We start from the raw sequence: 25,465 nt of genomic DNA, 5'->3' as shown, positions 1-25,465 counted from the left end.
GAAGTGGGAAGCAGGTACCTGTCAAAAACAGGTACCTGCTCTCCCCCCCCCCCCCCCCCAGCTCCTCAAAAGTGCCAGTTGTGCAAGAGGAGCAGGGAACAAGTTCTTAAAGCAGAACTTCCCCTTTTGTGTGGAGCTCTGTACTCTGGAGCTCTGTACTTTTTTCTCAGGATGTAAGGCCCCTTTCACATGTGCGGACCGTTCAGATCCACCTGTCAGTTTTTTCAGGCGGATCTGAACGGTCCCTCCATACAGCTCTATGGAGCGTCGGATGTCAGCGGTGACGTGTCCGCTGACATCCGATCCGCTCCACAAAATCCAGACGGATGGATGTCCTATTTTCCGTCCGTCTGGAGGATTAGATGAAAACGGACAGGCGGTCCATAATAATCCGATCCCCCCCATAGAGGAGAGCGGTTTCTCTGACAGGTTCGTCCCTGCACAGTGTGCAGAGACGACTTGTCACCCGCCAGCTCAGCGGGGATCAACGGAGCGATCCCTGCTGAGCAAGCGGAGGAGTAAAAATGGATAGCCTCGTGTGAAAGGGGCCTTAGACTGTGGATTCTTGCATTTGGATCTGTCTTGTCCCAGGCCTAAGAATCAAAACATATATGAGGGTCCAAAAAAAAAAAAAAAATTAGGGAGGGTAAGTATCGGGTACAAAATAAACAGAGTGCAATGGAGCCATGGGCACCACATATGCCAGAATTAACTATGAATCATATCATATCAAATAAGAACCTTTTTATATGTGGTATTAAAAAATAAATAACAAAATAAGCGGTAGAAGAAAGGAGGGAGGGAGCAAAGGGAATGGTAAAAGTCCGAACGAGAGGAATAAGAAAATAAACCAACTACTAGATAGGCACGATGCATGTTATTTAAAAATGGAATGCTACACATGTCAACATGTGCTTTGTTAGAGCCCATCATTGCGTTGGGAAATTACCCGATTTTCACTGATGTCTACAGCCATGCCGAATAGAAAGTCATTTTGAAGTCTAACTCCTTATCTGATTTTTCAGGTCTGTGCTTTAGAGTAATAAGCTATTGGACCAATATACAGTAATAGCCAAACAGATAGAATTCCAGGAGAGAACAGCGGTGGAAGCCTCTGTATTTTATTGATATGGGTTTCCTTCAGTGGAATCTAATGCAAATTATTATAGCATCCTTATTTTCTTCATTTCCTGAGTTGGTTCTTTTTGTTTTTGTTTTTTTTTATCTTGCAGGTTTTTTTTAATGTAATCAGTCTGCCACTATTGTTTAAAGATGCCAGAATTTCTCGATACCGGTAAGTCGTCTTTTGCTTTATTGAAGGTCTGAATGGTGTAAAAAAAAAAAAAAAAATTAGATGTATGATATATATATTTTTTATTTATATGTATGTGTGTATAGATAATATATTCTCACAGAAGTTAGTATACCCCTCACATTTTTGTAATTATTTTATTCTATCTTTTCATGTGACAACACTGAAGAAATGAGACTTTGCTACAATGTAAAGTAGTGAGTGTACAGCTTGTATAACAGTGTAAATTTGCTGTCCCCTCAAAATAACTCAACACACAGCCATTAATGTCTAAACCGCTGGCAAAAAAAAGTGAGTACACCCCTAAGTGAAAATGTCCAAATTGGGCCCAATTAGCCATTTTCCCTCCCCGGTGTCATGTGACTTGTTGATGTAACAAGGTCTCAGGTGTGAATGGGAAGCAGGTGTGTTAAATTTGGTGTTATCGCTCTTACTCTATCATACTGGTCACTGGAAGTTCAACATGGCACCTCATGGCAATGAACTCTGAGGATTTGAAAAAAAGAATTTTCTCTACATAAAGATGGCCTAGACTATAAGAAGATTGCCCAAACCCTGAAACTGAGCTGCAGCACGGTGGCCAAGACCATACAGTAGTTTAACAGGACGGGTTCCACTCAGAACAGGCCTCACCATGATCGACCAAAGAAGTTGAGGTCACGTGCTCAGCGTCATATCCAGAGGTTGTCTTTGGGAAAAAGAGTGCTGCCAGCATTGCTGCAGAGGTTGAAGGGGTGGGGGGTCAGCCTGTCAGTGTTTAGACCATACGGCGCACGCTGCATCAAATTTGGTCTGCATGGCTGTCATCCCAGAAGGAAGCCTCTTCTAAAGATGATGCACAAGAAAGCCCACAAACAGTTTGCTGAAGACAAGCACACTAAGGACATGGATTGCGGGAACCATGTTCTGTGGTCTGATGAGACCGAGATAAACTTATTTGCTTCAGATGGTGTCAAGCTTTTGTGGCAGCAACCAGGTGAGGAATACAAAGACAAGTGTGTCTTGCCTACAGTCAAGCATGGTGGTGGGAGTGTCATGGTCTGGGGCTGCATGAGTGCTGCCGGCACTGGGGAGCTACAGATCATTGAGGGAACCATGAATGCCAACATGTACTGTGACATACTGAAGCAGAGCATGATCCGCTCCCTTCAGAGACTGGGCCGCAGGGCAGTATTCCAACATAACGACCCCAAACACACCTCCAAGACGACCACTGCCTTGCTAAAGAAGCTGAGGGTAAAGGTGATAGACTGGCCAAGCATGTCTCCAGACCTAAACCCTATTGAGCATCTGTGGGACATCCTCAAACGAAGGTGGAGGAGCGCAAGATCTCCAACATCCACCAGCTCCGTGATGTCATCATGGAGGAGTGGAAGAGGAGTCCAGTGGCAACCTGTAAAGCTCTGGTGACCTCCATTCCCAAGAGGGTTAAGGCAGAGCTAGAAAATAATGGTGGCCACACAAAGTATTGACACTTTATGCCCAGTTTGGATATTTTAACTTAGGGGTGTACTCACTTTTGTTGCCAGTGGTTTAGACATTATTGGCTGTGTGTTGAGTTTTTTTGAGGGGACAGCAAATTTACACTGTTATACAAGCTGTACACTCACTACTTTACATTGTAGCAAAGTGTCATTTCTTCAGTGTTGTCACATGAAACGATATAATAAAATATTTACTAAAATGTGAGGGGTGTACAACTGCCCCCTTGGGGGGTTGCTTGGAATTGCATGTTCATCTGCGCCACTTTGACCCTGTGAACTTTCCAGTCCTCCTGACACTCTAGGTTCAGACATGTTGTATGTACCTTTAAATAACGCACCAACACAATGCAGATTGTGTCTCTCTGGTTTTACTCGTTCAAAGGGAGAGTCTTGTAACAGGGTATTGGTCAGCTAAGTCCTGAGCAAACAGCCAAAACTCGCTTGAAAAGGTCCCCTGAGGTAATTAAATAACAATTTGGAATCACGGATATAAAATAGCAATGCACATAGGAACAGACAATAAATGAATGAATATCTAAGGAAAGCTAATTGCTGTCTATACTATCACTGAAAAAAAGGGGGAACCCCAGGCTGGCCTATTATACCTTTTAATCCTACTGAGAGATTGGGTATTCTAGATCCTAGAGGTGTGTCCCTTTAAATGGCAATAGTATAAACATGTCCACGATGCAAGGCCTCGCAATGATCTTCACCGGCAAGTTGGAGCTCATAGAACAAGAATTCTGAATGTGGCACGGTGATATGTAGTCAAAGCAAAACAACTGTGCCTGGTTAGAAGTAATCTTTTAGAGTAATTCCAGGTGTAATATATCTGTATACAATGTTCTGTGAGCTAGGATAAGGCAGGGATTGTATTGGCGGGCGCATGCCCTCTCGCCAAACTGAAGAACAGCGTAGGAACCTCCAGAAGAGTGATCCAAGTCGATGCGTCATTCTACAGAACAGGCAGAGATGCCAGGCCGGCTGCTGGGACCGTGAGTCGTCTGATCTGGCAGGTTACAGCGACGCTGCGGTGATGCCCCTTGTGTAGCAAGGGGCGTTGGACCCACCTGGGTCGGAGCTGGGATTGCTGGGTCGGAGCTGGGAGGCGGCAGTCCTCTTGCACAGCAGGGGAGGGATGTTGATGGAACCCGGGAAACAAGACTGCTTGAGCCTAGTCTGATGACCCATTTAAAGCCTCTCCCAGAGTTCTTTCTTTGGAGCAGATGGCATGCTGGGAATGGGATGTGTAGTCCAGGGATAGTTCTGCAGATCCAGGTTGTCTGTTCAGGAGACTACAGTCCCCACACTGCTGGGCTCAGGAAGATGATGCAAGTTTCAAGCCCAGCCCTAGAGGAACGAGGAACACAGAGACGGTCTAAGAAGGAAGTGGGTAAGTCTGCAGTGCCGGATAACTGTGGTTCGCTGTCGGACTATGTATATATATATATATATATATATATATATATATACACATATACATTTTTTTATTCATTTTGATAATCGCTGTGCTTTTTCAGGGACTGTTAATCTGGACAAGCAGCAAGTGCTGCAGATCGTGGAACGTCTGCAGAGGAAACTGAAGGATAAGGGTGACCTTAGCCACCATGAGAAGATGTGTATCTTGCGGGACACCCTGAACAGTCCCCTGTTTAATCAAATACTGACTGTGCAACAGTCCATTAAACAACTGAAAGAGCAGGTGAGTGCCGTATGTTACTGTCTCTCTACGTTTATGATTTCATTATTTACCTTAAAGCAATTCTAAGCCAAAGATTTTATTAGTTTAGTTTTGGATCGAACAGCCTATGGTTAAACTTGTCAGGTTTTTCTTTTACTTTTTGTGTCCCTTTTGGATATATTTTCCTTTTAATTCCGGTCTCTGTACACAACCGTACGTGCGAGGAGATTTTAAAAGGAAAGACAATCCTCTTAGACAGTCATCACTGAAACAAATGTGTTACTAGATTGACCCTCTATTCCTATTTAAAGCGTTTGTAAACCTTAAAAAAAAAAAATAGACCCTGTTCCCTTAAAGCATGTTATACAGCACAGTGTTCTGTGTAATTTGGCCCCCCTGTAACACCTAAAATACCTGGCTGATCCTGCCTGGCTATGCCCTCCCCTCTGTAAACTGACCACTGTGTATCATGGCTGCTGAGCCCTGGCACCATGGTCAGCTTACATGCCTCCATCATCCGCAGCTCTCCTGTCTTCTCTCCCCCCCCAATCCCTCCCTGCCTGTCGGCTCCTATGTCAGGGACCACCCCCTCCCCTCTTGCTGCTGAAGTAACATTTCATAGTTTATACAATCCTCCTTGTCTCCTAAGGATATGTCCCCGTGTGTGTGTGTTTTTTATTAATATAAGCCTTTTACTGCATTGTATGCCGGACCTTCAGAGAGCATGCCCTCTGAATATCTCCTAAACTGCGCAAGTTTAGGAGATATTTACAGTACCTACAGGTAAGCCTTATTATAGACTTACCTATAGGTAAAAGTGGTATAACAGAGTTTGTATGCAAGTTGGAGCAGGTATGTTTTTTTTTTTGTGTAACTCCAGCCAAAAATCAAGTTTTTAGGATAGCACAGGGAAGGGTTATCACCCCTGTAACTTTTTTTGCTGTTTTGTGTCCCTGTTCAGAAGATTTCACCTCACTTTCTGTCCCTGTGACAATTGGGTTTTGAAAATTTCAGGTTGTCATGGAAACAAAGATTGGTGATAAAGCTTCAGTAGAGACGCCTTTTTCCCCATGATAACTCTTACAGTCAGTCGGATGTTTGTAACCCGGGGGCCGCCTGTATTGCGTTTCTGCAAAAAGCACTAAAAAGCACATAGGTGTGAACCAGGGGATAAAAACTTTGTACGACTGCAGTTAGGATTTAACCTATAAAGCTTCAACAATATAAATGGCGCCAACCATGAAAAAAATACAAAAAAATGTAAGTGTGAATGTGTTACTGTGACAGTCGCCCCTTTAAGTGTAAATAACACTAAAATACAAAATCTGAAATAAAGTAAGGCGCTACTCCCTTCAGAGGGTATACAGTGACTCAAAGTACATGTGTTATTGCAATCTACTCCAACAACAAATATGGCTACTTATTGATGACAATTGAATGCAACAATAAAAAAACTGCAGAAATAAAAAAAAAAAAAAATACATAAACATATGCAATAAGTAATAAATAAAAAAATAAAAAAAATTACATTAAATTGTGTAGGTTCTTCAGTAAAGTCCAGTGTTTCTCCAACTAAACACTAAGGCTGCTTTCACACTGGGGCGGTGGGGGCGTCGGCGGTAAAACAGCGCTATTTTTAGCGCTGCTTTACCATCGTTATTGCAGCGGTATTCGGCCGCTAGCGGTGCGGTTTTAACCCCCGCTGGCGGCCGAAAAAGGGTTAAAACCGCTCGTATAGCGCGGCTATAGCCGCGGTATTGCTGCGGTATAGTCACGCTGCCGCATTGATTTCAATGGGCAGGAGCAGTTTAGGAGCGGTGAATACACCGCTCCTTCACCGCTCCAAAGATGCGCCTTGCAGGAGTTTTTTTTTTCTTCTCCTGTCAGCGCACCGCTTCAGTGTGAAAGCCCTCGGGCTTTCACACTGAACAAACAGCAGTGTCTGTTTTGGGTCGGTTTGCAGGCGGTATTTTTAGCGCAATAACGCCTGCAAACCGCCCCAGCGTGAAAGGGCTCTTAATCCCATCCGCCATACTTCTATATGGGTGATCTTGAGCAATACACAGCCAGCGCTCCACCACTAGTGATGCTGCAAATGCACTCACCAGAACCCTATGGTCACCAGGACCAGTAACAGCCTTGTTGTTTAAAGGGGGGTTTAAAGTCTAAACATTTTTGACCTTAATGCATTCCTTAAATTAAGGTAAAAAAAATATTTGGGTGTCAGCATCACCCCCCAGCCCACCTTTACTTACCTGAGCCCTCATTCGATCCAGCACTGTGCACGTCTGCAGATCTTTTCTCCCCTCACTTCTGGGTCTCGGTGGCTTTGATGGGGCACTGGGAGCCATTGACTCCCAGTGCTGTCAATCAAAGCCAGTGATGAGGAAGCGCGGGGGAGGGCAGAGTAGCCCTGTCTGTGTCAATGGACGCAGAAGAGGGACTCAGGTGCGAGCACGCACGAGTGCCCCCATGGTAAATGGCTTCCCATGGGGGCACTGGTCAGAGAGGAGGGGCTAGGAGCGCCAGTTGGGGACCCGAAAAGAGGAGGTTCCCAGCTGCTTTGTTTGATTCCATTGCAGCTGTAGCAATCGTTTCTTCCTCCAACAAATGTATTCTCCCATTAATTGATTTGCAGAAGTCACAAAAAAAAAAAAAAGACGGGGTAATCGTACAACACAGTTTTATTAAAAATCCTTTGTTAATTAAAAAAACGGATCCCACAATCAATTGCGCTTACATGACAAAGTGCGCAGACCGGCACAAGCTTGTGTTCGAATTCCACCAGATTGTTCGAATGCCTCGCCGTTTCCCTTACCAAGCTGCGGCGTGCGTTCCGCTACACTTGGATGTAACGTCACTGGCCATCCAAGGCAAACGTGCAGCAACCCGACCTCAATGCATTTCGCTATGAAAGCATTATCAGGAAGTCTTCATTATGGCGCTTTTGTAACAAAATGCATTGAGGTCGGGTCACTGCACGTTTGCCTTGGATTGTAAGGCAAAGTAGTCACAATTGTTTTTTGGAGTAGATTGCAATAACACATGTACTTTCAGTCACTGTCACCTGTATACACTCTGAAGGGAATAGCGCCTTACTTTATTTTGGATTTAGGATTTAACCTACGGTTTTTAAATTTCACGTTTATTCATATTTTTTTAAATATATGAGATTTGTAAATGAGCCACTAGTAGGCGCTCCCAGTGCAATTATTCCGGTTCTCGCTATACATTTTCTAATGGGTTTTGGGGTACTCTGTGTTCCCAGGATGCAAGAAAAAGAGGGTTTTGGGACTTTAAATGAGGTAGATCTGGCATAGCTAAATGATGAGTCAATGTAACAAGACATATTTTATTCATTAGAAAACATGACATGGCAATATGAGTACATGTATAGTAAATAAGCATAACAATCGCATATTATTGACCAGATATTCATAAAAACCATAGCAACTTGGAGATAGCATATTGAGGTATCGGACAATTGTCCATAAGAATAAATTGCTTTAAAAGCAACATTGCGGAGTAGCTTGGGAGTGGATGAAACAAAACTATCTAAAATGGTGCAACAAAATTGGCCCGACGCACATTTTGTGGGTTTCCTACAATATCGGGGGCGAGTGCACCAATGTCTGTAAAAAAGCATAAATAAACAATATGGTCCAAAGTTGCACCCAAACACAAGGGAGACTATATATGTAAAGGAGGGGAGAAATGAACTCCTCCCACTAAGTACTTACATGTCAGTTAAAGTGGAGGGCCACCCTAAAATAAAAAATAGCATTAAAATTCTAAAAAAAAAAAAAAAAAAAAAAAAAATTTGAAAAAAAAAAAAAAATTAACTTGCCTGAAACCCCTGTTGCTAGGCAGTCTTCCTAATCTGCCTCTTCCTACTCCGCGGCGCTTCCTCCTTTTCGGTGAGCGGCCCCATTGCCTTCTAGGAACTGTGTGTGTCCCAGGAATCAACGGGGCCATTCACAAAGCGCTGCGCGACTCGCGCATGCGCAGTAGGAAACGGGCAGTGAAGCCGCAAGGCTCCACTGCCTGTTTCCCTTAGTTAGGATGGAGGCGCCGGCGGCCGATCTGATGGATGGATCGGCCTCGGGGGGCCGACATCGCGGGCTCGCTGGACAGGTAAGTGTCCTTATTAAAAGTCAGCAGCTACAGTGTTTGTAGCCGCTGACTTTAAAAAAAAAAAAAAATTGCGGCCGGAACCCCCCTTTAAGTCTAGACCAGGGATATGCAATTAGCGGACCTCCAGCTCTTGCAGAACTACAAGTCCCATGAGGCATAGCAAGACTCTGACAGCCACAAGCATGACAGGCAGAGGCATGATGGGACTTGTAGTTTTGCAACAGCTGGAGGTCCGCTAATTGCATATCTCTGGTCTAGACCAAGTGAACATGAAAACTGGTGGCTGCCAGAAATGTTCATCCCTGTGTTCCCAGGATCTTGCCAGGAGGGCTATGAAATCACGCTTACCTGTCCCTAAACTGGCAACCTGGCATTGCTTCTAGGAGCCAGAAAGCGCCATTCTTAGCTGTGACTGGTACTGACAGGTTCTCTTTATGTTCATGCTTCTCTTTGCCAAGTACAGCAACACAGCTTTTTTTTTTTTCCCAATTTTTTATTATTTTTTAATTAATTTGGCTCTGTTGCATTTCCCCAGCTGAACCGCATGCCAGCTGACCGTTCTGCGGAATTTGATTTCACCAAGAAAGGCTTATTGGTATTTCAAGCAGACACTTCTGCCCACTTGGGAAACAAGACCGACTCTTTGTCCTTTGACAACTTTGTTACGTCTCGACTCGACCAGGAGAACAAGGGAACCGATGACTTCGACAGGAAGATTCGGCAGATGGCCGCGGTAAGTGTAAGCCCTCCGTCTGCTCAGCTGAAGTAGGTCACTGACATCGGAACACTTTCTCGAACATATGCAGTGCAAGTTCTATTGTTCTGTCAATGTGATCTTTATTAAAAAGAATTCCATTCTAATTAAAAAAAAAAAAAAAAAAAAAAAAGCAGTTGAAATGTCCAACTTTCACCAATTAACAATTTTAACTACTTTCCCTGTCTTGCTTGGGGGGAAAAAAGTACATTACAGTATAAAGCAGACTTCCACTTTTCGTATTAGCTTGCCTAGGGGTTTTTTTTTTTAAATAAAATAATGCATCCTTGCTGCAATACTTGCCTTGTCCCCAATACTGTTCCTGCAAAAACTCCATTACTCCCCCCGATGGGCGGGTGTCATTTAACTCACTTCCTGTGTGCCCAGGCTGTCATGGACACGCCCCCTTGGGGCGGCGTTACCATGTTGGAGTGTGCTTACAGTACAATTTTGCAGACAACTGCGCGTGCGCTCTCTGCCATATTGAAAACTGACCACCATCACCTCAGGGGGAAAAAAGGAAGAAGACCCTAACATGTAACATGACTGGCCAGAAGACCCCAGCAAAAAGTTTACATACCCTGGCAGAATTTATTTATTTATTTTTTTTCTTTTGGCCATTTTTCAGAGAATATGAATAACACAAAAACTTTTCTTTCACTCATGGTTAGTGTTTGGTTGAAGCCATTTATTATCAATCAACTGTGTTTACTCTTTTTAAATCCCTAATGACAACAGAAACTACCCAAATGACCCTGATCAAAAGTTTACATACCCCAGTTCTTAATACCATGTATTGCCCCCTTTAACATCAGTGACAGCTTGAAGTCTTTTGTGGTATTTGTGGATGAGGCTCTTTATCTTCTCAGATGGTAAAGCTGCCCATTCCTCTTGGCAAAAAGCCTCCAGTTCTTGTAAATTCTTGGGCTGTCTTGCATGAACGGCACGCTTGAGATCTCCCCAGAGTGGCTCAATGATATTGAGGTCAGGAGACTGAGATGGCCACTCCAGAACCTTCACTTTATTCTGCTGTAGCCAATGACAGGCCGACTTGGCCTTGTGTTTTGGATCATTGTCATGTTGGAATGTCCAAGTACATCCCATGCGCAGCTTCCTGGCTGATGAATACAAATGTTCCTCCAGTATTTTGTTGATGACATACTGCATTCATCTTGCCAACCATTTTGACCAAATTTCCTGTGCCTTTGTAGCTCACACATCCCCAAAACATCAGCGATCCACCTCCGTGTTTCACATTAGGAATGGTGAACCTTTCATCATAGGCCTTGTTGACTCCTCTCCAAATGTAGTGTTTATGGTTGTGGCCAAAAAGCTCAATTTTGGTCTCATCATTCCAAATGACTTTGTGCCAGAAGGTTTAAGGCTTGTTTCTGTGCTGTTTGGCGTATTGTAAGCGGGATACTTTGTGGCATTTGTGTAGTAATGGCTTTCTTCTGGCGACTCGACCATGCAGCCCATCTTTCTTTAAGTGTCTCCTTATTGTGCATCTTGTAACAACCACATCACATTTTTTTCAGAGAGTCCTGTATTTCACCTGAAGTTATTTGTGGGTTTTTTTTGCATCCTGACCAATTTTCCTGGCAGTTGTGGCTGAAATTTTAGTTGGTCTACCTGACCGTGGTTTGGTTTCAACAGAACACCTAATTTTCCTCTTCTTGATTAGCGTTTGAACACTGCTGATTGTCATTCTCAATTCATTGGATATCTATTTATATCCCTTTCCTGTTTTATACAGTTCAACTACCTTTTCCCGCAGATCCTTTGACAATACTTTTGCTTTCCCCATGACTCAGAATCCAGAAATGTCAGTGCAGCCCTGGATGGAAGATGCAAGGGTCTGTCAGGAGTCCAGAAACTCATTGACCTTTTATACACACACGCTAATTACAAGCAAACAGATCACAGGTGAGGATGGTTGCCTTTAATAGTCATTCAAACCCCTTTGTGTCAACTTGTGTGCATGTTATCCGACCAAAATCACCAGGGTATGTAAATTTTTTTGATCAGGTCATTTGGGTAGTTTCTATTGCTATTATGATTTAAAAAGGGTAAACACAGTTGATAATAAATGGCTTCAGCCAAACACTAACCATGAGTGAAAGAAAAGTTTTTGTGTTATCATATCATATTCTCTGAAAAATGGCCAAGAAATCATAAATTCTGCCAGGGTATGTAAACTTATGAGCACAAATGTATAAAGAGATTTTTTTTTAACACCTTCCTACCTATCCAATAGCAAATTGATGGCTGGTCGTCATATGACATCCTGTCAGGATGCGCCGATCACGCGGTCGTGCAATGGCACGATCTTGCCGTGTCTTGATGACTGATCTGAGTAACGGCTCACTGCCGATACCATGTGACCGCCGTGACCAATCACAGCAGGTCACATGACAGTTGTAAACCATGGATGGCTTCCTTTCATATCATCCATTGAATACAACTATGTTGTAGCAGTGATTGGTCAGTGTGATTACATATACAGACAGGGCCAATCACAGCCTATCTGTACCACATGATTACCTCTGGCTAATCAAAACAAAACGGACTGAATGAATCGTTTTCATTCAGTAAAATGCTTGCTTATAGTAATGCATTGCTCAATGCAAACATAATGTGTATAAAAAAAAAATCCTGATCACTTCCCAAGAGTAGTACAATGTTACTATAGTGTCGTGTGTTTAAAAAATAAGTAAATTTTTTTTTTTTTTTAAAATTATAACTTCAAAAAACTCGCCACACATCTTACTAAATACCTTTGGGCTGTCCACTTTCTAAAAAGGGTCATTTGAGGGTATTTGTAATGTCCTGGCCTTTTTGGGCCTCAAGAAATGAGATGGGCAGTAGATCAGGATTGATCAATTTTCAGATTTTATATATATATATATATATATATATATATATATATATATATATATATATATATATATATATATATATATATTATACCATAGTTTATGGACTCTATAAATTTCCTACAGACTAAATAATGTACACTAATTTGGGTTATTTTCACCAAAGAAATGTAGCAGAATACACTTTGACCTTAATTTTTTGATGAGCGATTATTTATTTAATGTATATGGGTACAGTGTTGCAGGACCGCGCAATTATCATTCAAAGTGTGACAACTGAAACTGAAAGCTGAAAATTGGCCTGGGCTGGAAGGGGGTAAAAGTGCCCGGTATTGAAGTGGCTAAAGAAACAACTGCGTGAAAGTGGGAGGCATTTTCTAGCAACCAGAGTTCTGCTTTAGGTATCATTCGCACCTTGGAAGTCCCGGTATGTTGCTTTAATGCACACATGTTGACGCACATTTTTTGCGCACCGTGGCGTGCATTGTTTTACGAAGAGTTTTTTTATTTTTTTTTTTTCCAAGTTTTACAATAAAGAGACATAAAACAGCAGGTAAAGGCACATTGAGATAGAACAAACACTGTGACTAAGAAAGGCGCATCTCATCGGGGACTCCAGTGTCTCAGTTGCATAATATGAGTGGAAATTGTTACCTAGGTGTGCACAAGGAGATAAGAACCAAAGAGAACAATGCAGTGCAATAGTCAATGAAGAATGCTCTTTGCCATTGATCAGCAACACCTTGAAATGTGATATAGAGAGGGGGAAGGGAACAAAAAAAAGGGGACAGGAAATCTGCAAATATTTGCAGAGGCATCAGGAGGGATAGAGAAGAAAAAGGAGTAATACCGGAGAATGGTACCGTGACGTGCGTTGTGTTAAGGCCGCCTATTGGAATAAATGCAACAAGACATCCAAAGTAGATTACATGCAGCATTTTTTTGCAACACAACATTTGGTAGTGCATTACTGCGCTCTCAATGAAAATTTCACATTGAAGTCTGCAGAGCATTGCAGCTGTGATCATTGCATCATGGAGGCAATGTGCAGGCTGCTGCAGACTCTCTCCATAGCTCTGGGTGTATACAGAGATTCAGGCCTCCTTTTTATGGGACTGGAGGAAGTAATCCGTGGACTAGAAGTGATGTCACTACATGTAAGGGCTGTACGCGCTAGGCTTGCCACCTGTCCGGGATTCACCCGGACAGTCCGGGTTTTAAATCATGTGTCCGGGTTTCAGGCGCACTGAAACCCGGGCATCTTATTCAGACTGAGCTGTGGTTTCCCAAGTAACCAAGATAGTCGCACAAAAATCTGTTGCCATCCGGGAGGTGTAGGCAGCTGTCTGGGGGCAGGTTTGGCATCACTGGGGGGCATGGCGATGATGTCAACCAGAGCAATTTGGCCACACCCACTGTTTGCTGCGGCACGCTTTGGGCACCACATTACTACTCTCCTTGGGGGCACCCAATGGTATTCCAGGCCGATAAAGTGTTCGGGTTTGGCTTGACAAAAATGTGGCAACCCTAGTACACGCGGGACGAATATCAGGTGGCATCGTCCAATAGACCAACTCTGTCCGAGTGTAGGGCAGGCGTTCCAACAGAGGCTGGCCATTTGACGGGCTACTTTCAAAGGGGCTGACCTGAAAAAGGTCTGCCGACCGGTATCCAGTTAGCGAACGGCTGAGAGCACTCATCGATGTGTTCTAGTGGGAGGGGCTTTCCCTAGTCAGAACTCAATAGCTTAGCGGGGGGGGCTTTTGGTTGGGTGTCGCTGTACTAACATCAGATAGTTAGTACAGCGGCTCTTGAGTTTTTTTTTTTTTCCTTCAGCCCGCTGGGTTGGATGAAAAACAAAAAAAACCAAATCGGCTTTATGCTCCTATAGAATCTATGAATCCGTCTGTCACGGTGGAAGATGGGTTTTGTAGTGTTAACATTCACTGTGATTGGCTGAACACAGCTGTGCAGTCAGAGCTATGCCCCGCCTCCCAAAATTCAAAATAAAACAGAAGGCTACAGAAAGAAGAACCCTGTAATTTATGTAAGGGGGGGGGGGTGAGCAGTTTTTTAGGGTCAAGGTTGGGGGAATGTGACTATGTTTTTTAAGTTCGCCCTAAATAAGGGTGCAACATGAAACTTGTTCAGAAAGCTGCACTATGCTTTAGCCTTTTGCCGCTCACTAGACATGTGCAATTCATTTAGTTCTGAATTCGTTTTTTTTTTTTTTTATGAATTTTGACAAATTTGTTGAAATTCGAAATTTAAAAATAAGAACGAAAATCTGAAAATGCGAAAATCTGAAATAACTAACTAATAATAAATATTAAATTATAGGTATTGGAATTTCCTTTCAAATGTGGTTGTTATTGAACGTAAGGAGTATGAATTTATCAGAAGTTACGAATTATCTGAAATAAATGCTGTATCTAAACGAAAGGAACGTAATGATCTATTAATAATAATAATAAAACCTTTTTTATTAATTATTAATAGTTTGTTCCGTTCCATTTGTTTTCGGATTTTCGAATTTCTGAATTTCTGAATTTTCTAATTCTGAAAATTCGGAAATTTGAAAATTCGGAAATTTGAAAATTCGGAAATTTGAAAATTCGGAAATTCTGAAAATTCGGAAATTTGAAAATTCGGAAATTTGAAAATTCGGAAATTTGAAAATTCGGAAATTTGAAAATTCGGAAATTTGAAAATTCGGAAATTTGAAAATTCGGAAATTTGGAAATTCGGAAATTTGGAAATTCGGAAATTTGGAAATTTGAAAATTCGGAAATTTGAAAATTCGGAAATTTGAAAATTCGGAAATTTTGAAAATTCAAAATTCGGAAATTTTGAAAATTCAAAATTCGGAAATTCGAATTTCCGAAAAGCAAAAAAACGAAAACGAACATATTTTATGTCGGTACACATGTCTACCGCTCACATACAGCACATGTATGGTGGCAAAAGGGTGGGCTTTAATGTCCATACGCTGTATATATGCGTCACTGGGCGGCCAATGTCTCTATCCTGAGAGTGCGTTCACTGCACGCTCCCAGCACAGAGATTGCGCTCTCGTTGTACATTCACACCGGTGCGACTTGTGCGATTTGACGGGTTGCACCCTATTGTCAGCAATGGAGCTGTTCAAATCAGTGAAACGTTGAATTTGTGGTGCTGCACCGATTTGAAAAAGCAGTTCTTGATCAACGTTTGGTGATTTCAGGTATGACTTGCATAGACATCTCTGCGTAAAGTTTCACAGATGTCAGACAAGTCACACCTGAAGTCGCACCTACATTTTACGATTTTGAAGTCTTATTCAGAGTGAACCGGGGCTCAAAGAGAATTCATGGTCTCAATTAATAATCAGTAGCCAGCAGGACCGGCTCCTGATCATGTGAACACAGTTGATCCTCAACCCCTCCCCAGACAGACCCTATTAATGGGACGCCTGGGTTGGGCAGAAAGAGGTAATGATGTATTCATGAACACAGAGCTGCATTCATGTGTCCCACGGAGTTCTAAGTAAAGTGGACTTTCTCTGGCCCACGTTCCATGTTCCCTTGGTCACACTTGCTGTTTAGTGATTAAAATTGACCCAATGGGGGGAGCTTTACTAAAGCTGGACCACCCAGAATCTGCTGCAGATGTACGTAGTACCAATCAGCTTCTACCTTCAGATTGTTCAATTAAGCGTTGACAATAAAACCTGGAAGCTGATTGGTTTCTATGCATCAGATTTTGCAATCTACAGTCTTAGTAAATCTCTCCCAAAGTCCTTACTTGTGACCAGGGTGGATTTGATTTAAATCACTAGTAAAAAGTCTTGATTTAAATCAACTCGATTTTTAAATCATAATTTTCAAAGGGCAACTGTCTCTGTCCTGCTGTTGGCCCCTCCTCCTGACCCGCGGTTGGCCCCTCCTCCTGACCCGCGGTTGGCCCCTCCTCCTGACCCGCGGTTGGCCCCTCCTCCTGACCCGCGGTTGGCCCCTCCTCCTGACCCGCGGTAGCCTCCTCCTCCTGACCCACGGTAGGCTCCTCCTCCTGACCCGCTCTTGACTCACCGACTGTTCCATTCACTTAAATGCTGATGATGCGGCAATGACACAACAAGGGGAGGGACGCGGCGGCAGCAGGTGATTGGATGCCCGCTAACAGGCGCTGCCATGATGGATCTGAAATGACAGGTGCTCTTTAAATGTAGGGACTCATTCTTGCTGGTAGTTAGAATATTTAATATCTGCAAACAAAATGGTTTCCTATTCAGAATAATAAGCTGTCGGGTTAGTAAAGCAGCAATATCAGAAGCGATTCAATCATACAGTTTGTAGTGTACATAGATTTGCAAAACCATGGGATAAAGGAATGTTCCAGAACCTTGTTTTATCTCATGGTTACTGTGAAATTGTGTGAATGCATCAATGCAGTGCATGTTATCTCAGCTTGCAGAGCTTGGATTCATTGAATGAGTTTACCAAAAAAATGCAAATATTGCACAATATACAGCCTCATGCTACATAATTAAGCTCCATTTCATGCTGAATAAACTAAATTATTAATGTATCTTAAAGAGAAAACTATGTTTTGGATAGATTTTTACTCCAAAAGCATTTTTTTTTTTTTTTTTATTAAAAATAAAAAAAATCGATTTAAATTTAAAAAAATCACATTTAAATAATTAAAAAAAAAAAAAAAAAGAAATGATTAAAAATCATTGATTTATATTCACCCTATTTGTGACTGCGGTGGGCCTGTGAGAAAGTCGGCCCCACAGGAGAAGAAACTGCTGACAGACTTCTTTAGTCCTGTCCTGTTTCTTTTGCTATTTTGTACCGCCAATTAAAATTCCTAACATATGAAGCCCCATTTTTAGTAGGATTTAAAAAAAAATAAATAAATGTGTTGGTCATTGAGGTAAGGGGGCAAAGATAAAAAAAATCAGCTTTTTCCAACAGCAGTTAGTTCAGTCTTCTTCATTGAAGCCAAGTCCTGATGTACAACTTATTTTAGCTGGAGAATGAAGTGTGCAAATAGTTCCGAAACTCCCCGAGGTTTTCCGTCACGGAGCTGACGGCATGTGCTGTTCTCTGTTTTCACTGGGAAGTAATGGAGTGAGATCTTTGTGCAGAATTAATTTATTATCAAAGTGCTGAGCTTGTCCTGTGTTACAGGATATAAATTTCTCTCAGTTTTCCCGGTCCCTCAGGAGCAAATTGAGCTGGTTGGCAGAGATGACGGCCTAACAAATCAAATTTCTATTTGTTTTTTTTTTTGCATTAGGGTCGGCAAATTGAATATATAGATATAGAAAAGCCTTCTGTCGGGGGCCTCGGTTTTAGCGTGGTGGCACTGAAAAATGCCAATGGAGGAGATGCTGGTGTGTTTATCAAAGGAGTGCAAGCGGGAAGCATTGCACACAGGTAAGGAATATACTGGTGTGTGTTGTGTTTTTGTGTGTGTTGTGTTTTTGTGTGTGTTGTGTTTTTGTGTGTGTTGTGTTTTTGTGTGTGTTGTGTTTTTGTGTGTGTTGTGTTTTTGTGTGTGTTGTGTTTTTGTGTGTGTTGTGTTTTTGTGTGTGTTGTGTTTTTGTGTGTGTTGTGTTTTTGTGTGTGTTGTGTTTTTGTGTGTGTTGTGTTTGTGTGTTGTGTTTGTGTGTTGTGTTGTGTTTTTGTGTGTGTGTGTGTGTGTGTGTGTGTGTTTGTTTTTGTGTGTGTGTGTGTTTGGTTTTTTTTGTGTGTGTGTTTGTTTTTTTGTATATGTGTGTTTGTGTGTTTTGGTTTTTTTTTGTGTGTGTTTTAGTTTTTTTTGGGTTTTTTTTTTTTTTTTTTTTTTTTTTTTTTTTCTATTTGTAAAGAATAGTCTCTATTGCTCTGATACCTCTCTTCATGCTTCGTTTGGTGTGTTTTTTTTTTTTTTAATTTTTTTGTTTTTGGAAACTGAATTTTAACCACTTGCTTACTGGCCACTTAAACCCCCCTCCTGTCCAGACCAATTTTCAGCTTTTAGCGCTGTCGCACTTTGAATGACAATTGCGCGGTCATACAACACTGTACCCAAATTCAATTTTTATCATTTTTTTTCCCCCACAAATAGAGCTTTCTTTTGATGGTATTTGATCACCTCTGCGGTTTTTAGTTTTTGTTAAAAAAAATTGAAAAAGACAGAATTTAAAAAAAAAAAAAATTATATTTTTTTAATATTTTGTTATAAAATTTTGCAAACAGGTAATTTTTCTCCTTCGCTGATGAGGCGGCACTGATGGGTGGCAGTGATGTGCAGTGATGGGTGGCAGTGATGTGCACTGATTGGGCACTGATTGATGGCAGCACTGCTAGATGGCACTGATTGGCACCACTGGTGGGCATTGATAGGTGGCACTTGTGGGCATTGATAGGTGGCACTGTGGGCACTGGCAGGTGGCAATGACAGATGCCACTTGCAGCCACAGATGAGGCATATGTGCCTCCTTCCTCTTCGGGACCGGTGTCTCTTTGACATAAGCTGGTGATCGGCTTATTTTCAGCGTGAGGAGAAAACGAAACCGATCACCGAGCTTTTGTTTACATCATGTGATCAGCTGTCATTGGCTGACAGCTGATCACTTGGTAAGGGGGACCGGCCCCTCGCTCGGATCTTTGACCTTCCGAGTCTCTGTGACTCGGTGATCACAGCGCGCACACCGCGCGTGCACAGGGGAGGACGTCCCATGACGACCTCCCGGAAATTGGGGTCCGCGCTGTGGCCGTCATTCGGCTATGGCCCGGACCTCAAGTAGTTAAACACAAAATTCTGCCAAAAATGCATGGAGATACATGCGCTTTTCCCCTGGTCTATACAGCAATAAACGCACTGAGCTGCACCAAAGAAGCACCTGCACCTTTTCAGAAGTTGCACTGCACCGCGTTGCATTGATGTGAATGGGCACCATAAATGATATGATCTCCATTGTTTTGCATGGCAGCGGGATGACAAAGTAGAAATTGCACTTGTGTAAACAGGGTCCAAGGGCTTGTTTGGGAGGGGGAGTAAACCAAATGATTAAGCCACGCTTTTACTTTACTTACCCCCCCCTTCCCACACAAAGGCAGAGGAAGGGGGTGTACACATGCCGCAATGCTTCACTGGCACAGTAGGACTTGGACTCCCGTCACATTTGACAGGCAGTACCACCCACTGACTGGGACCCCTTCCCGTGAATGGGGCTGCACTTCAACCGATTGTGACATAATGGGATTTACCAATGACAACTAGACGGAGCAAGAGAAAAACTCACCCAAGCTCTACCGCTATATAGTATAGTTGGTGTGTAGAGTAGTCGGTGCTCTGGCTAATTAAGCTCACAAAAGATCCATAGAAAGTACAGGCGGGCAACTCAACAGCTTCTCCACAGAAAAGATTTATTTAAGCATTACAGCAATACCATCATCCAAAAATGTTGACGCGTTTCGGCCTTAGCCCCTCATCAAAATGCTTTTAAATATTTTCTAGAAGCTGTTGAGTTGCCGGCCTGTACTTTCTATAAATAGACGGAGTACTTTGCAAGTGCAGTTGCTCCGGAGCTTAGTAAATGAGGGAAAGCTCTGCTGACTTCCGTTATCCAATCATGTGCAAGCAAAAAATGCTCCTTGCATGTGATTGGGTATTCTTCATTTACTAAGCTCTGCAGCAACTTTTGCTTGCAAAGTGCACAGTCTATTTGCCTTTAAGAAATCGACCCTCACCACCTGTCAAACAACCTGTGAAAAGAGTTCCAGTGTGGATTGCTCTTGCGTGCACAAGTGTAAACGAGCCCGAACTTGATTTAGTTTACTAAAGCACCGTGTATCATAAACAATTTTTTGTTTTATTAAATTACTTTTCTTTTTTAATCCTCCTTTGTTACTTGGCACTCCTGATCTAGGGCTGGGGAAAAATCGATTTAAATCTTGAATCGAGTTAAGAGGTCAAATCGATTCAAAATTTAAGCAAATCGATTTTTTTTTTTTTAATTTTTTATTTTTTTTCACCGCACCGGTCCTGAGGAGCTGCGGGCAGGAATTTTTAGGCGAGGCCTCGGCTTCGGCCTAGTCCGCGACATCGGATGCCGCAGACTAGGCCGAAGCCGCGGCCTCGCCTAAAAACTCCTGCCCGCAGCTCCTCAGGACCGGCGTGGTGTCCAAAAAAATAAATAAATTTGAATCGTGAATCGAGGTTTTTTTTTTTTTTTTTTTTTTTTTTTTTTTTTGAGAAAATCTCCCAGCCCTATCCTGATCCCCTGTAGCCTCTTCTTATAGCCACTTGTCTACATGCACTCCAGCAATGGCTGGCGGGGTAATTCTCAGGGCTTTGCCTGGACAGGGTGTTCAGAAGTGGCCACTAAGGATGAGCTCAGGCATGTTCGGATCCCCAGTCCCTGCCCACCTGAGCAATCCCACCAAGAAGCCATCACTGCACACTGCCAATCGTGAGCAGCGTGTGTTTGTGCAGCTGTAGGCTGGGAAATGCCTCACTGCCTATGATTGGCGGTGTGCAGTGACTTCTTCATGGTGGGATTGCTCAGGTGGGATGGGACTGGGATCTGAACATGCCTGAGCCCATCCCTAATGGCCACTTGTAGTGTCTATCAGAAGCCAATGTGACAGGGGGTAACCGAGAGCAATAAGTTGACAGGGGCAGGACGTTGTCACCCAATACCAGAAAGAGCCTGAACAAATACCTTCATGGCAGAATCATTAGGTTTTATTTTTATTAAAATTGCAGTTATAGCAAGGTCTCAGGCCTCCTTCGGTCTAATGAGAAGCTCCAGGGCCAGAGATGGCTAAAATCCTTCGGTATATGATGGGTTGTGAGGCATGGTGGGTGCAAGGTGGTTAAAGTCATTGAACGCCAGACACTTCTTGAATGCAAAAGAGATTTTATTTCTCTTAACAATCTTTTGGGGGGAAGAGGGTTAGGGCCAGGACACCCTTAGGTAGTTGCAAGTTCAATTGGCAGACTCCGAGACTTCAATAGGAAGACAGCCATGCAGGGAAAGGCATCCAGAAAGATTCCACATCTGCATGTGCAGGAATGCTGTCTCCTATGGCAACAGTCTTTAACAGTTCCTAACACAAAGCGCAACAGTTCCTTCAATTCCACTACAATCACTTTTTGTAGTTCTCCAGCCTACTGAGCTCTCGGTCTCTCCCTCTGATTCACTGCCACTGAATCCCTTGAGCTCCTCCAATCTTCACGGTGGTAGCTTCCTCAAGCGTCACCCCCGCCTCTCTGCTGGGTCCCTGGCTTGGCACTCACATATACTTCTCAAGCTTCACCCCCACTGACCAGCTCGGTCCCTGGCTTGATGCACAAGGCTGCTCTGCAAGTGTCACCTCCGCTGGCCGGGTCCCTGGCTCAATTCCCACTGAAGATTTCTTCACCGTCCCCGGTTGGTGAGAATACTTCTCCGGTACTTGCTTTAGTTACTCACTGTGGTCCCTGGTAATAAGGTGGTTGGTCCCTTGATGTTAACAGCTTCCCCTCTACCTCCGACCACGGCAGGTTCTCCGGCCGACAGAACTGTCACTTCTGGCTGGACTGCTAGCCGCAATCCCAACCCTGCTCTGCTCTCTTGCTTCTAGATAGGCCCTCAGACAGCCTAGCAGCCAGATGTGCTCGGGATAGGCCCAATCTCCGGCCTAGCAGCCTGGGCAGTACATCACACGTCCACCCAGACAGCCATCCAGGTGGCACAGAAAAACCGACCACCTGACCTCACCCAAATATATAGGCTCTCCCAGCAGGCCAATGGATCCAAGAAAATCCTTGCCCATTGGCTGAGATGCCCCATATACCCTTAACCTGACTTTGTGTTGCCCTTTCCGTATCTAGTACCACCAAGTACCTGGCCACCTAGTGGTAGAAGAGAAAAGTGCAACAAGGCCAAACTTAGGGAGAAATCAATAGATCTCTAACAATCAACCAGGATAATTATTCCTGGCAAGTAAATTTGTGAGGAGCAACCCTGCCCAAACTCCAGGGTGCTACAGTTTTAAATAAAATGAAAATAAACAAATACATTGTGTAAAAACTTTTATGAAATTTTAGAGATTGAGTTTACATTTATTTTAAAGGAACCCTTTCCTGGGAGAAACAAAGACTACCATTGCTGATTTCTCATTTTGCTAGTTGCCTGGCTTCCATGTTGGCTCTCTGGCTTCAGTACTTTGCCACTAATGCCGAACAAGGTTGTATATAAAGGACTTCTGGCCAATCTGACTTTCCTGATTGTGTAGGTCAGGGAAACAGCCAGGCAGCTAGCATTTGCAGAAGAAGTTCAGCATCCCGACTGCCCCTTCCTTCTCGTTTCTCTGAGGCTCAGTTCACATTGCCATGACTTGGGATCTGACTTGTAAGACGCCAAGTCATGTGGAATCCCAGGTTGGTCAATGAGAGCGGTCTTAATTCGCACTTCTCAAGTCACTCTTACTTTAGAAAAGGTTCCTGTACTACTCCAAGGCGACTTCTATCCAACTTGTGCCCATAGACTATAATGGAAGTCGCCTCCAAGCCGGATCCTCATCTATGATATTGATGTGACTTGGATCCGACATCACAGGAAGATTACCCAGGCACTGGGTAATCTTTCACTGAAAGTTGTACTCAAATCGCTAGGAAATCGCCTAACAATATTGCACCATAAGTTGCATGACTTTCAGGTCGCCGTAGTGTGAACCGGGCCTTAGGAGAAAAAGCTGAACGCTGGAAATGTTCCAGACGCATTAAAATTGTCACCACCTGCCCCAACTAGTAATGATTCTACAGCTCTTTTTGTCTAGTGGCTGCGATGACACTGAATAATAGACATGTGCACGGACAAAAAATTTGTTCGTTTTCATTTCATTCGTTTTTATGCTTTTTTCAAATTTCCGAATTCCAAATTTCCAAATTTTCGGAATTTGAAAATTCCGAAATTAGAAAATCTGAAAAAAAGTAAGAATCAGTAAAATTTGAAATGATAACTAACTAATAATAACTATTAAATTATAGGTATTGGAATTTCCTTTCAAATTTGACTGTTTGTGAACGTAACGGATACAAATTTATCTGAAATTACGAATGCTGCATCTAAACAAATGGATTGGAATAAATAATAATAAAAAGGTTTTATTATTATTGTTTATTATTATTAGATCGATTAGATCCTTTATTTTAGATAATTCGTAACTTTGGATAAATTCGTACTCGTTACGTTCACTAACAGCCAAATTTAAAATGAAATTCCAATACCTATAATTTAATAGTTGTTATTATTAGATATTTTTTCAGATTTTCGGGTTTTCATTCTTTTTGAATTTTCAGATTTTCATTCTTATTTTCGGATTTCCAAACTTTCGAATTTCTGAAATTTTCGAATTAACGAATTCGGAACGAAACAAATTCGGAACTAAACGAATTGCACATGTCTACTGAATAAGGGCCTGTGCTGACCGGCTTTTGTTTGCTTCAGGTGGGTTTTGCATTCCCATACTAGTCCACTGGAATGCAAAACTCACTTGAAGCAGGTCACAAAGAGATCAAATATACCTGTCAAAATTCTGAATTATCTCAAAGTGTCTCAAATCAATGCCTACGAAGATAAAGAAAGAATAGGGCCGGCTTCACACTGCCCCGCTGCACTTTTGCTAAAGCGCAGCTAACCCGTGGTTTTCGTGTGGGTTAGTGATGCTTTCCCGTAGACTTCTAAGAGGTCCTGCAGTTTTGACGTAGTTTCAGAAAGTGCACCAAAACTCCTGCATGCCACATCTTTTGGTGCGCTTTTCAAAACCACACCAAAACTGCGGGACATCATAGAAGTCTACGGGAAAGCACAGCTAACCCACACCAAAAATGCGGGTTAGCTGCGCTTTAGCAAAAGCACAGCGGGACCGTACCAGGGCAGTGTGAAGCCACCCTAAAGCTGGGACTCTTCAGGTGCATAGACTCTCAGAAAGGAATAAGCCACACGATTCTACAGTTAAAAGCTCTTCTTTCATTAGTGTGTTTCACATAGAATAACATTTCCAAATAAAAATATAATGGGTGATAATCCCACAAAGACACAGGTTTATATAGACCAAACACCGTGTGTGTGTACCCTTCCCAGTGTTGCCAGCTTACCAGATTGAAATTTACTGACACGACACCCAAAATCTACTGGCACAGTCAAGTTTTTCTAACTACCCTGTAGGAGGCAGATGCTTATACTTGCCTATTCTGAGGGCGCTCCGGTCTGGTCACGCGGTATTTGGTATATATAAACCGTTGTGTCTGTGTGGGAGTATCTCCTATCTATAAAGTGTATTTCTATTTGAAAATTTTATTCTGATGTAGCAAAGTCTTTAGCCTCTTCAAGTCTAATGAGGACCTCTAGGGCCAAAGATAGCTGACATCCTTCTGTAAGTAGTGGGTTGTGAGGCATAGTGGGTGCAAGGTGTAAGTTATTGGGCACCAGACACATCTTGGATGCAAAAGAGATGTTTATTTCACAGTCTTTCTTTTATGAGGGAAAGAGGGTTAGGGCCAGGACACCCTTAAGCAGTTGCAATTTTAATTGGCAGACTCCGAGACTTCAAAAGGAGGACAGCCATACAGGGAAAGGCCCCAGCAAGGCGCTACATCTGCATGTGCAGGATTGTTGTCTCCTATGGTAAGTCTTTAGCAGTTCCTAACAAAAATCGTAACAGCCCTCTCAGCTTCATTACAACTTCTACTTGCAGTTCTTCAGCCCCTTGAGCTCCTGGTCTCCCACTGGACCCTCTGATTCACTGACTCTGAATCCCTGGAGCTCCTCAAAGCTTTGCAGTAGTATCTCCCTCAAACGTCACCCCCGCTTCCCTGCTGGGTCCCTAGCTTGGCACTCCCGATACTTCTCAAGCTCCACCCCGCTGGCCGGCTCGGTCCCTGGCTTGACTCACAAGGCTGCTCTGCTGCGCATCACCTCCGTTAGTTGGGTCGCTGACACCGCCTAAAGTTTCTCGATTCTCCACCGCGCCCCTTCGTTGAGAATGCTGCTCCGGTACTTGCTTCAGTTACTCACTGTGGTCCCTGGTAATAAGGTGGATGGTCCCTTAGTGGCGACAGCTTCCCTTCTACCTCCGACCATGACAGGTTCTCCGGCTGGCAGAACCGTCACTTCTGGTTGGACTGCAAGCCGCAATCCCAACCCTGCACTGCCCTCTTACTTCTAGATAGCCCCTCAGACAGCCTGGCAGCCAGGTACCC

The 25,465-nt window shown here is 43.1% G+C and overlaps 1 protein-coding gene across 4 annotated transcripts in view; it reads left to right on the top strand.

Moving 5' to 3' along the window:
- The window catches only part of PATJ (PATJ crumbs cell polarity complex component), a 407,721-nt gene that overhangs the window by 9,749 nt on the left and 372,507 nt on the right, over positions 1 to 25,465 (top strand). For all 4 annotated transcript variants that reach the window (XM_073593830.1, XM_073593831.1, XM_073593832.1 and 1 more), the window contains exons 2-5: positions 1,233 to 1,294; positions 4,317 to 4,498; positions 9,147 to 9,344; positions 17,525 to 17,664. In XM_073593830.1, coding sequence (XP_073449931.1) covers positions 1,273 to 1,294; positions 4,317 to 4,498; positions 9,147 to 9,344; positions 17,525 to 17,664 — 542 coding nt within the window. In that variant the 5' untranslated portion in view covers positions 1,233 to 1,272. The remainder of the gene's footprint in view (positions 1 to 1,232; positions 1,295 to 4,316; positions 4,499 to 9,146; positions 9,345 to 17,524; positions 17,665 to 25,465) is intronic.

The sequence above is a fragment of the Aquarana catesbeiana genome, linkage group LG07, assembly GCF_042186555.1.
Source record: "Aquarana catesbeiana isolate 2022-GZ linkage group LG07, ASM4218655v1, whole genome shotgun sequence".
In the NCBI taxonomy this organism is placed as follows: Eukaryota; Metazoa; Chordata; class Amphibia; order Anura; family Ranidae; genus Aquarana; species Aquarana catesbeiana.
The sequence above is the reverse complement of the archived record's forward strand: the minus strand, read 5'-3'. Positions and strand labels throughout refer to the sequence as shown.